This window comes from Hyaena hyaena, unplaced genomic scaffold (genome assembly GCF_003009895.1).
Source record: "Hyaena hyaena isolate Hyena2069 unplaced genomic scaffold, ASM300989v1 scaffold_891, whole genome shotgun sequence".
NCBI lineage: Eukaryota > Metazoa > Chordata > Mammalia > Carnivora > Hyaenidae > Hyaena > Hyaena hyaena.
This window is the reverse complement of record NW_024081525.1, coordinates 598,361-611,798: the sequence shown is the minus strand read 5'-3', so window position 1 is coordinate 611,798 and position 13,438 is coordinate 598,361. Positions and strand designations below refer to the sequence as shown.

At 46.6% G+C, this 13,438-nt stretch overlaps 1 protein-coding gene across 2 annotated transcripts in view; it reads right to left on the bottom strand.

Moving 5' to 3' along the window:
* Positions 1-3,371, bottom strand: part of KIT (KIT proto-oncogene, receptor tyrosine kinase) — an 87,186-nt gene extending 83,815 nt beyond the window's left edge. Inside the window, exon 1 of one of the 2 annotated variants that reach the window (XM_039220464.1) lies at positions 3,224-3,371. In XM_039220464.1, coding sequence (XP_039076395.1) covers positions 3,224-3,290 — 67 coding nt within the window. In that variant the 5' untranslated portion in view covers positions 3,291-3,371. The remainder of the gene's footprint in view (positions 1-3,223) is intronic. The other variant, XM_039220465.1, reaches the window with a different exon arrangement.
* Positions 3,372-13,438: the final 10,067 nt, after the last annotated feature.

Sequence of the window (13,438 nt, the reverse complement as noted above, 5' to 3'; positions counted from 1 at the left end):
CGGGGGCAAATGACCAGTGATATCAACGCATTGCTGCGAGTTTTCTCTTTTAGAAGGCATGCCCCAAGTATATGATGCAAAGGCCACTTTTATTTATTGGAAGGGTGGATGGAAAAATATCTCAACTGACTTCCACCATCGTTTCAGAGATAGTTTATCTTCATTTCTGAGGGCCTCTGGAATGGCACAGCTAACACATACAACCCTCACATCCAGGGTCAATTACCTACATACCGCCTCCCCTCCAAGATAAGCTACATTTAATGATGTCCCTTCCCTGTAAATACTTCCATCAAATTGAGAACACTTTCACTCAGAGATCAAAAGGAAAGCAATTCTAGGTCTTTTTTTACCAAAATTTGGAAGGTAATGACCTTGACCAACCTGTACTCCCAGAACCTCCAACGATACGTGGCATATAATATGTACTCATTAAATAGTTTTGAATGAATCTCACAACCGATTCAGTTAAGGCATGTGATGAGATACACAGTTGGGCACACGGGGCTAATCTCAGGCTTCACCACTGACTGTTTTGGTAACTGACTAATCCGCAGCCAGTTTCTCTGGCTATAAAATGGTAGGAATGGTAACGGCACTACCTCTAGGGCTTGCTGGGAGGACTAGCCTGGCCCAGTTTTGAATAAAGATCAACTATGTACAACACACACATAAAGGGAAAGTTAAGGCACATCAGAAAAATGTGTTGTAATAACACAGCATACATAATTTATCAAGTCATAAGAAAAAAATGTGTGGATGAGTGGGAAAGGCAAGAATGGGGAGAAGTGACTTTTCTGGGCTCCCTTTCCAAGACCATGATATTATTCCCGCAGGATCATCTCCAAAATGTCCCGTGTCCAGCTTCTGGCTGTGACTCTGGCCTCACACCTGCAGGAACAAGGGGAAAGTATGATTCACTATTGCTTGCAGGCTTATCTTGCTGGGCGAGGTAAACACTGATGGGGCGGTGATGGAGGGTCCTACAGAGTCTGCACCTCCTTGATTGAATTCAAAGGGAAACTAGACACACGTGTGGATTGAGGAAGGTTCAGGATAAACCACACCTGCCCGCTTCAGCGAGTGGGGATGGGGTGGACCCGTAGGCTTCCCCTGGGGTCCCTGTGGCCAGGAAAAGCAGAGGCATTTCAGGGAGACAGAAAGGAATCAGGGAAGGAATTCAGAAAAATTGTACTCTACATTTGGCACACTGGAAGAGGAGAATGTGGGACCCAAAGGGTCCTTCATGATGCAGATGCCTCACTGTCCCCTTAAGGAAAATTGGGATCTCTAGAATTTAAATGACCTGCCAAGGGCATACAGCTAATAAACGGCTGGAAAAGGAGAACCAGAAAGGCAGCACTAGGTTCTGTCACTATACCATACTGCCCCCCAGGAGCCAGACCTTCAAATTCCCTTTGCCAAAAATCTGTTTGAGGGAGCAGGATGATTAGGGCAAGGAAAGAAGCAACCGATTCTTTTAATTTTAAAAACACGGAACTATTCTCTGCCTTTGGCTTCCTAGTGCCGTATTCCGGTCCGCACACATACTCAACTGAAATTAAAAATGCCACGGCACAAAGACCTAAGGACCAAATGTGTCATTTGAGCTTAAAGCGGTCAGATCCGCCACGGAATCTGGGTGCTCACTCATGATCTGCCCCCACCTCCGGGGTCCAGATGCAAGGCCTCTCTTCCTCCACCGGAAAGCCCTCACAATGCCTATCAAGCCCACGAGTGAGGAGGCTACACCTTGAGACTTTACGGGAAACTGAGGGGTAGTCAATACAGTACCACAATAGTTCGAAGCGATGCTTCCTTTTGTAGCCCATGAATCCCAGTTCAGATTCACTTTCTGCCCATTGCATCATCGGGGTAAGCCTTGAAGGTCTTTAAAAAATGACCTGGGAGAGTGCAGGGTTTCAGGGGTTAGCTGGGCGACCTGCACTCGCTCGCGCACTAGCAACAGCCAGAAAAAAGAGAGAGAGAGAGACGAAGGGGCAGAAATCCGACTGACGGCTTCCAGGAGCCTGCAAATCCTCCTCCTCCACCTTCAGACCTAAGTTCCCGCGCAGATATAACTGGATTTTCACTACAGCTTTAAGATCCAAGGAAGATTTTGCAGAAACTTCCACTACACCTCCCACCCCCGCCCCAGGCGGCCCTTAAGTAGTGTAGCTATCACGTGGGAAAGGGTGTTGCAGATCTCAGAATTCCCAAAGAAAACGGGGACCCGCAATTACAGGTCGCAGACACCGATTCCAGCCGCTCTGCAGAGGCCGGCCAGCCTGTCTGGGCATTCCGGCTAGACCCGGGAGGCGACCGGGTCGAGGACCTGAGGCGTCCCAGCGCACGGCCCCTGCCTCCTCTGGGAGCGGCAAACGCGGCCACCAGCCGCTCGGAGGCGCGTGGCAGGAAAGAAACGGCACCGCGGCGGAAAGGGGCGAGCCTTTGGCACGGGATTTACAAAAGCAAAAAGTCTGCAACCTAGCGGCTGCTTTCCACACGCCCAGCGCAAGTTGTCCCTGAAGCCGCCACCTCTAGGTTCGCGGGGTCCGGCTCCAGAGCCGCACACAGCGCGCTTCCCAGGCAAAATGCCTAAGCGGAGGGCCCGGGGGACACAGCGGGCAGGGGCGGCAGCGGGTCGGTCCCCAGCTCTGGGGCACAAAGAGCGCCCGCGGTTTGCAAAGCGGCAGCCACAGAGCAAATAAAAGGCTCTCTAACTTTGCCCTTGGAGCGGCTCAGAACCTGCGGGTTGCTCCTCCAGCGCACCGGTCACACACGCGCAACTTTTAACAAAAGGAAGCAGCGGCCGCGCCTCGCACCGCGGAGATAACGCGCTGGGTGCGGACCCGGGACCCGCCCGCCTGTGCCCCCGCGCACCCCCGGAACAAAAGCAACCCCGAACTCGAAGGCAGCCTGCAGCCGCACCTCGCCCACTCTTGAGCCCCCTCGCGCCCTCCTGCCCGGAAGACCGCCCCCCACCCCCACCCCCCAGCTCAGCGCCCCCGCCACGAGCGGCAGGGGCTCCTCGCGCAGGTGAGCAAGGCAGGGCGCTGGAGAGTCCCGGGGACGCCTCGAATCTTCCCGGAGGCTGGAAAGCAAAGGCGCCGGAGGGCCGTCAGCCACCTCTGCCGACGAACCCCTGTGGGTTCGAGCCCTCGAGGGCACAGGCTGCTCTGGGGCGGGGGGCGCGGCCCTGGTGCCCGCGGCGCTCTCCCACCTGTCTGGACGCGGAGCAGGAGGAGCAGGACGCAGAGAAAATCCCAGGCGCCGCGAGCGCCTCTCATCGCGGTGGCTGCGCTGGGATCGGAGGTCCGTTCCACGTTCCTGCTCTCGCCCAAGTGCACGGAGCGCGGCAAAGCCGAGCCCCCAGAGCCGAGAGCGCGGAACAGCGGCCCCTCCTCCCAGCGCCCTCCCCCTGCGCGCCGGCCACGCCTCTTCCCCGCGCCCCTCCTCGCCTCCCCTCCCTCCCTCCCTCCTGGGTCTTGCTCCCTGTCGGCCGCTCTGGCCTCTGCGCCTTAGACGTGCTAATCCCTGGGGGCTGAGCCGGCGGGGAGGAGGAGCGCACGCTGGCCCCCGCCGCCAGTTCCTGACCCCGGAGGCTCTTCATCTCTCTACCTCTCCTGCTCCCCGGTGATGCGGTCCGGCCACCAGAGGCGGTTCCCGGACGAGGGAGGTGCTGCCCGCGCGCTTTGTGAAGCCAGGCACCCAGTCCACTTTAGGGCACGGGCCCGCCACCTGGCAGGTGCTCCCCAGACAATAAAGGTCCAACGCACGGCCCTCGAGCACGTTCCCGAGGGTAGAGAAGGGACGCCGCTGGTGGCGGAGATGGTGCGGGAACCCACCGGAATTGGGGCGCAGGGATTACGAATTAGGCCCCCACAGTCTTCTCCGTTTCTGTTAATCAAGTGGCCCAAGAGAGGCGCCTGGCACCATGGTAAAATGCTGACCCGAACTGTAGGTAATCATGCTCAGTTTTTCCACCTGCTCTTAACCGTAAGCACACCATTGGTTTCTATTGGTCGGGGTGGCCTCCCGCCAAAGAAGCTTCTGCCAAGACTTTCCTGGAGAACCCAGCTTGGCTTTCGAGTGGGGAAGAGAGAGCCTAGTGAAGTTTGCGCTGGGAGCTCGAGTTTTTAAACCCATTTGCGCCAGAACCTTTGTGCTAAGTCCTCTGGGAACGTACCCCCATTCCCTATGTGGTTTCTCTTCCTCTGTATCCGGGGACAGTTGGGGTGGGGGTGAGGGTCCCGGCGGTCCTCTTAGCTGCCCTAGCCTGTACCACGAGTAAAATAATAGTAAAATGAGTTAAATGATTCTCTTAAACCAGGTTCCACTCCCTGGGAAGTGCTTTATCCAAGGTAACAACAGTATCCGTATAGGGTTTTATAGTTCTTCCTTACTCTGAATATTATTTCATGCTCACAACAGCAGCTTTGTGAGGTAGATAGAGCCGAATGTTTATTATTTGAGTTTTAAAAGTGACCCAAGGTAGCCCAGCAAATAGAGAGGAGAGTCAGTCATTTTAAGACTGACTCCAGGTATGATGACCTTTCCCTGTGCATTCTAATAAACCACTAAAACACTTTACCAGAGCGCTTAGGAGTGGAAAATAAATAGGTGCTCATCAGAAAAAGCAGTGGAATAATATAGATACACCTAGACTCTTCTCTAAAACTACATTCAAAATTTATAATCAATCAGCTCCTCCACTCCACTTTATTTAATATTGAAAGCTCCCCTGTTTATTATCAATAGGACCCAAGTTAGTTTTTTAAAAAAAGCTGATCGCTTAAAAATGATCACTTCTAGATCAATACGTATGATTGCCTCTCCTTAAATTCACGTATTCATTCAACAAGCATTTAAGTGTCTACTCTAGGAACTGGGAGTGCCACTGTCAATAGATAGACATGGACCCTGCTGCAATCTTTATAGTCAGGATTAGGACCCCCCCCACCCAAATGTCCTAGGAAATGTGTCAAGTCATATGGCTGTGAGAAAACTGAAATTCAAAGGTCTCTGTGCTCTGGGCCATCAGACCACATCTTTTTCTTCGGATGACCGAGATAAAAGGTACCACTCCAAGCAATCATAAGTTTCTGGGATCTTGATTTATTTCTCAAATCCATTTTGTAGTAAGAAAAAAATCACTGCAAGTTAAAATATCAACATTATGCCTGAGAGAAAATTTACAATTTTCTTCTTCAATCAACTGATATTGGAGAGGATAACAAGTCTTCAGAAGAGTGGGTGAAAAGAGACCACCTTGCAATTTAATTCTAGGCAGGAAACTTCTGGAAAAAAAAAAAAAGCAGAATAGAGAATTATACAATGCTGGGCTGTCAGTCATGTTTACCATCCAACGAATAAATATCTGCTGAGCACCTAGGTAGGCACAAGACCTACTAAAATCAGTAAGATGAAGTCCTTGCCTAGGGGAATTCGCAGTCTGGGCGGGTAAGCAGACACCCAAAAAGATACTCTAATGTCTACTAACAGGATTTATGTTCAGCCAATACACATCTAGTGGGACATGTTGGTGGGTTTAATATTGAAATCCTTCTGTACTGATTGGGAAAAAAAAGCCACTCCCCTAAACACCTAAGAGCCTCTTCACTCCAGTTTCTTTCTTGAGATACCCCCAAATCTCTTCGATCCGGCAACAAAGGTTTAATGTCAGGCTTAGCAGAGAGCCTCCAGTCCTTGTGCTTTTAGGGTTCCTAGCTATTTTTAGTAATACCTCATGCCAGCCATATGCAAAAAGAAGGCACATAGAAGGTGCTATAAGTGACGTGTTACGGGAATGAACTATATTTTTAGATCATGCCCAGTAGAAACACAACAGTGGAAATGTTTTACCTTGTTACGTAGGATATACAGGACCAATTCTGTACTCTTCTTTTGTGACAGCCCTGGAGGCTTTTATAAATTATACTTTACATATTTTTTTGTTTTCATAATTGTATTAGTGAGGAACTTGTGGTAACCCAGCTCAAACTGACTTATGCAAACAAAAACAAAAAACAAAGAAACCTAAAACTTAATGCTTCTTATAACTGCAAAGTCCAGTCATGATAGCATCTCAGACTTTCCTAGATTCAAGAATTCAAAGTCATTGGAAGTTGAAAGTGGCGTTGTGTGTGCATGTGTGTGTGTACACATGCATTTTTCTCCATGTCCATCCTTCAGCAGCACTTTCCTGTATGGCTTTCCCGTGCCCTCAGGCTTACAGCTTATTAGTACCAATGTAAGAAGAATTTTTCTGCCCCCATGAACATCTCCTACGAAAGGTCCGACCTGACTTAAGTCACATGCCCATCTGGAATCAGTCGCTGAAGCCAGATAAGTAGAACATGATGATTGGCCAGGTCTGGATCACATGCCCACCCCTGGAGTCAGGGGTTGGAAGTGTATTTCATCCACATTATGAGGTCTAAAAATGAGGAAGGCTGTGTCCCCAAAGAAAAACTGAGCTACTCTCATGGGAAGGGGTACTAATGCTGCACAAATAGAACAAAAGATGTTTATTATAGTCACACAGTCAAAATCTCTAACTTGAAATTTTTTATACTGATTGTAAAAGTAAAGATGTCTATGATAGAAAATTTAGGAAATACCAGGGGCGCCTGGGTGGCTCGGTCGGTTGAGCGCCCAACTTCGGCTCAGATCATGATCTCATGATTTATGGGTTCGAGCCCTGCATCGGGCTCTGTGCTGATGGCTCAGAGTCTGGAGCCTGCTTCAGATTCTGTGTCTCCCTCTCTCTCTGCCCCTCCCCTGCTCATGCTCTGTCTCTCTCTCTCTCTCTCTCTCTCTCTCAAAATAACTAAGCATTAAAAATATTTTTAAAAAAAGAAAATTTAGGAAACACCAAAGATTATAAAAAAATCACCCAATATATAAATACTGAAGAGTTAATTTTGGTATGTTTAAGTCTTGCTTCTCTGCTTGTTACAAGATTTTTTTTTCCTTTATGTAATTTAAGATTTTACAATGTTTGCTAGTTTTCTATCCATCTTTTTTTACTAATCATAACATAAGCATTGTCCCAGATGATTACACTTTCTTTGGAAAGTGTATAATGGCAGTATAATTTTAGTTGTATTAGCTACCGTAATTTTGGGTGTTTCAACATTTCTCTATTTTTTCCTCTTCCCTCCCCCCCATCACAAATTACTTGGTGATGAGCATGTTGGTGAATAAAGGTTTTCTGCCTCTCACTATTTAGGAGGACTCTTAGAGGTGGAATTACTACACCAGGGGTATAATCCTTTCTGAGGTTGCTTTAATAGTCCTTGCTTTTCCAGTAACTATTTGAATTTTTTTTAATGTTTATTCATTTTTGAGAGAGAGAGAGACAGAACATGAGTGGGGGAGGGACAGAGACAGAGAGGGAAACACAGAATCTGAAGCAGGCTCCAGCTCTGAGCTGTCAGCACAGAGCCCTACGCGGGGCTCGAACTCGGGAATGTTGAGATCGTGACCTGAGCCAAAGTTGGCCACTCAACTGACTGAACCACCCAGGCATCCCTCCAGTAACTATTTGAAAGTCTTTTGCCCATTAAGTGGAAGAAATGAATGTATAATCCTTATTGGTCGACTCTATTCTAACACTAACCACCTCACAGTTTATGAAGATGAAAGAAAATAATATATGCTCTTGGTTCAGCTGTCATTTAGTATTTATTGAACACCCTCAATGTGCAAGATGTGCTACAGAGGTGCTAGAAATGCAAAGTTAGGGAAGACCCAGATGCAGCCCTCATTGGCCTTGGAGAGGAAGAAGGGACACACACCAAAAAAGGGTCAAAGATTAACCCATTATACATACTCTAAGGGAGGTATGCACAGAGTGATGTTTGAACACAGATGAACACCGACCTCACATTGTACAGCGAAGCTCCCCCAGAGAGGTAGCTCTTAAATTATTTTTTTTTATGTTTCAGTGTTTATTCATTTTTGAGGGGGGGAGGTGTAAGCATGAGTGGGGGAGGGGCAGAGACAGAGGGAGACAGAGAATCCCAAGAAATGGGGCTCGAACCCATGAACTGTGAGATCAAGAGTCAGTGGCTTAATCAACTGAGCAACCCAGGTGCCCCCATAGCAGGTAGATTCTGAGGCGTCAGAAGGAAAGGAAAACAAAGCAGAGAAGGGAGAATGTTCAAACAGTAGAAAGCATGGGTCTGAAGGGGCAGGAGGCATGAAAGGACACCTGGACTTTGAAAACCCCCATGTCGTGTGGCCCCAGGCCGCTTGTTTAAGAGGCAGACAAGACCCACCCATGCTGAGAAATGAGAAATGAGAAACGTGAGCTTCATCCTCTGAATGATGAAGACTCACTAAAGGACTTTAGGCTGGGGCCCCTGATGTGATGAGATTTGCATTTGGAAAGATAACGGGGAAGCTCAGTGAAGGATGAGTTGAAAGGGGCTAAAGCTTGAGGCCTAAAGAAAATAGCACAGAGCCAGATCCCTGGGATAAGGTGGGCACAGAATCAAGTTTGTGGAAGGGAGAATGTGAGGGGATGAACAGGGGGGAAGGTAGGTTCCTAATAGACCCCATCACAGTACTGAGGAAAGTGAGTGCAGTTCTCAGCGTAAACTACAGTGCAGGTCCTTCAAGCAGGTTTGAATGTCAGATGAAGGACTAGTGATTGAGCATGTGGGGTTCAAGGTGCTCGGACTTCTGGAAAGCTAGAGATGCAGGCCCGGAGCTCAGACAGAACCAGGCTGTACGGAGGTGGCTGCAGCCAAGGACTAGGTGAGCCCCCCAACCCCCAGACCGTGCACCCCACCAGGAAAGCAGAGGGCGACCACCCACATTTAAGGGACAGGCAGAAAAAAGGATTCCACAAAGGAACCTGATAAGCAGGGGTCCGAAAGGCCATAACAGAGAGAGCAGAGGCAAAGGAGATTTTCAGGAAAGTAGGAGTATTCAGTGGTAATCAGTCCCTTAGGGAGGTCAAATCAGATAAGGACAGAAGAGTATCCAGTGGCATTTGTAACCATACGAGGAACTGACAATGCCTAACTAGTTCTTTGTAGACAATTCTTTATAGACATTAAATCACTTGATCTTCCCAGGAGCTCTATCAGATAAGGTTTCTCAGTCTTCCCACTCTACAGTTGAGGAAACCAAGGCACAAGGAAGTTAGATAACTTGCACCAGAATTTGAACCCATGGTGGGCTGAGTCCATAGTCCCTGTGTTTAATCACTGTGATAACTCACTTCTCTAGTTAACCTAGAGGTGTTTAGTGACTAAACACATACTCACACTCACTCACACGTGCACTCACAGACACACAGAGTTTGTGGGGCCAGAATCCAGGCTGTGGTGGATGAAGCAATGCATTTAAAGTGAAGAGGGGTGCTCTGGTGGTTCAGTCTTAAGCCTCCAACTTTGGCTCAGGTCATGATCTTAAGACTCATGAGTTTGAGCCCTGCGTCACACTCTGAGGTTCCTGAGTTGGGGCCCTGCGTCAGGCTCTGTGCTGGCAGCTCAAAGCCTGCCTGGGATTCTGTGTCTCCCTCTTTCTCCGCCCCTCCCCTGCTCTCTCTCTCTCTCTCTCTCAAATAAACATTTTAAAAAGTACATAAACAAATAAAATAAAGAGGCAGATCCAAGGATGTGTTGCTTGATAAGACTTAAAGAAATGTAATGGTGGGGTGACTGGATGACTCAGTTGGTTAAGCATAGGACTCCTGGTTTGGGCTTAGGTCATGATCTCAAGGTTTCTGACTTTGAGCCCCCATCCAGCTTTGCTCTGACAGCAGAGAGTCTGCTTAGGATTCCCCTCCTGTCCCTTTCTTGCCCCCACAAGTGAGTGAAAGCCTGCACGCACTCTCTCTCTCTCTCTCTAAATAAACAAACTTAAAAAAAAAAGAAATGTAATGGTATAAGAAAGGAGAGGATGGGATGTGAGATTGAGGGGAGCCTGGGGACTTGGAGACGGAAGCACCAGAAGGGAAAGATACTGAGGATTCAGCTGGTGGGGGATGGTAGTTGGAAAGGGGAGGGGGAAACAATTTAAAGCCAAGATGGAGGAAAGAACATGAGAAAACAGAAGGGACAAGCCTAGAGAGAAATGGGAGAAATGTGGGGGGCAATCTGATAACACTAGAATCATACACATGTATGACTCTCTCTCTCTCTCTCTGTATATAGACACACACACACACACACACACACACACACACACAGTAAAACCTTGGTTTGCGAGCATACTTTGTTCCAGAAACATGCTTGTAAATCAAAGCAAATTTCCCCATAATAATGGAAACTCAGTGATTCATTCCCCAACCCAAAAATATTCATATAAAAATAATTACAATACTGTAATATAATACAAAATAATCAAGAAAATACTAAATATAAAGAAAAATAAATCAGCCTGCACTTACCTTTGAAAACCTTCATGGCTGGTGTGAGGGAGACAAGAGAAAGGAGGGTTATTGTGTAGGACGCCTTTCACTATCACTAACGGAATCACTGCTATCTGTTGGCTCAGTAGATTCTCTTTCTTTTCATACAACTTCAACAAAGAACCCAGCCAATGACCTAGAATGAAGCAAAGTATTTCTAAGTCCGTTCTTGTATGGAAAAGCAAAGGACCGTCTGTAGGTGCTTTGAAGGGACCAAAAACACACCAGTGCCAATTGTGGGCACCTTGCAATGTTCTGAAACATCATTGATTACTGCCAAACACCAAGCATCTGTGCATGAGAGACTATCACCCACAATCCCACAGCCTGCGGGCAGGCGGGAGGGAGGGAGAAGATCCATAGGCTCAGCTGTGATCAAGTGACATTCAGCATCTCATACTACTGGTATTTCAAGACATCATGTGCTTATCAAGTTACAATTTACTAGAAATGTTTGCTGGTCTTGCTGAATGCTTATAGAACAAGTTACTCACGATCCAAGGTTTGACTGTATATATATTTATATAGCACCTAATACCTTATACGTATAACATATATAAGTATATATGTATGTATATGCATAATGTATAATATATATTATATGCACATGCATTACATGTATGTACATATAATATATATGGCTATATATGTACAGTGCTTAAAATAGGACCCCACAAGATTACTGTAATTATCAACAACCACCACTGAAAATTTCATATGCCTGGGCCACTGTACAAAAATAAAGAAATGAAAAACAACATGATAGGGCCTCTTATCTAAATCCATGCTACTTCCCAGAATTAGGAGTATTTCTAAACTTCAGAGTCCCATTTGAGTTCCATAAATCCCCACAGCCCATGGTTCAGACATCTCTTCTCTTAAGTCATATATCTTTCATTGCTTTATATAAGGATTATTTGTAACCTCTCTCTCTCAAAAAACATTTAAAAAACAAAAAAATAAGGATTAAAAGTATTAAATGGTTTAGTAAATACAAGGAGTAAAAAATGTATTTGACACACAGTACAACTAAATCAATTTTCTTGATTGCTAAGGGAGAGGGAAACAGAATTTTTTAAATCTACTTGCAACTCCTAAAATTTGCAACTAAATGATCTCATAGGGACTCACCGCTCATTCTTGATCCATAGAAACTATTTCCATAATTGAAAGGATAACAGCAGAAGCATGGCCCCAGACTGGAGCATAAACGATTCCCAGGGACAGAACGAACTTGCTCTGGTCATAGCTTGTCCACAGGCCTCCAGGGGTTGAGTTGACTGTGGAGACCAGGGCATACACATGCAGGGCAGGGTGGGGATGCTGGGTGCACTGGGTGGGGCGTGGGGAGGGGGAGACAAGGAGGTGAATAGGAGAAGGTTGACTTCAAGCCATACGTTCTTGAAAACAAGCCTGATGTTCTGATTTAGGTATAGGTGGGGTGATCGTATAATTTATCATTCAAATTGAGCTGGTTTGGGGAGTGGGAGGGGACAACAGGTAGAAACCAAGCAATCCAGGGTGAATGGTTATCCTGACCATAAGGATTATGGCAACCTCTTGGCCGCCATGCCACTCCAGTTAGGAACCAGATCTTTTGAATACCTTAGGCCCTTTAAGGAAGAAATTCCTTGGACATGTGGCTTCAAGGATGGAGTCCTTATGACCTCAGCTTGGACAAGAGTGTGAACAGAGAGAGAACAGAACAAGAGAGAAAGAGAGAGGGAGAGAGAGAGTATGAGTGCAAAATCACTCGTACATTCCTTGTAATTGACAATTAAAGTCAATTAATTTTAATTGACTTGCAGATTAAAAAAATAAATCCTGGCCCAAATCATCATCATCATCCACAATGATTATTATTATGTATTATTATTCATGGCATAATAACTGAACGATCCACTCTTCTACTACAAAGTGCCTTTAAGACTTAATGGATCATAACCATGTTGGGATATGATAATAATATCTAGTGTTTAGTGCATAATTATGATGTTTCATGTGCTGATGTAAGTATTTGCCTACGCTATTGCATTTCTTCTCCAAACAACGCTTTGAGGTTGGTCTGTTATCAGCCCCATCAACAGGTGAGGAGAGGAGGGCATCAACGGGCCATGTGCCTAACCTGGTGCGTGGGTGGTGGAGGTGGGCTTAGGCCCAGGCAGCCGGTGGGCAAACCCCATCATGTTCTGCTTTCCCCAGCACCATGATGCACATTTGTTGCACCTTAGTAGGTTTTCAGATTCATTCTTGAGTATTCAGAACCAAAGGGTAGGGAGTTTTTAAACCATCCCTGAGTCCTCCACAGTGTCTCGCACTTGTTAACAAGTTCCAGACTTGGAGCACCTGGGTGGCTTCCTTAGGTGAGCATCTGACTCTTGACTTTGGCTCAAGTCTTGGTCTTATGTTTCCATAAGTTTGAGCCCTACTTTGGGCTCCGCATTGATGGAGCAGAGCGTGCGTGGGATTCCTCTCTCTCCCTCTCTCTCCACCCCTACCCTGCTCTCTCTCTCAAAATAAATAAACTTTAAAAGAAAAAAGTTCAAAGCTTGCTTGCTGCAAACCAACTATTAAAAAAAAAGAAGTGTGTGGTAAAGGGGGCAATTTGAACACTGCCAAGCTATTTGATGATATTAAGCAATATTGTTATTTTTGAGATGTGATGATAGCATTGTGCTGATATTAAAAAGAGAGTCCTGGGGTGGGGTGCCTGGATGGCTCAGTCAGTTAAATGCTCGGCTTCGGCTCAGGTCATGATCTCGTGGTTTGTGGGTTCAAGCCCCGCATTGGGCTCTGTGCTGACAGCCAGCTCAGAGCCTGGAGGCTGTTTCAGATTCTGTATCTCCCTCTCTCTCTGACCTTCCCCTGCTCATGCTGTCTCTCTCTCTCTCTCTCTCTCAGAAATAAATAAAACATTAAAAATTAAAAAAAAACAGAGAGTCCTTACAGTTTAGATTTATACTGAGTGTGATACCTCAAAGTCCCTTCAAAATTATCCAGAGGGGGTTG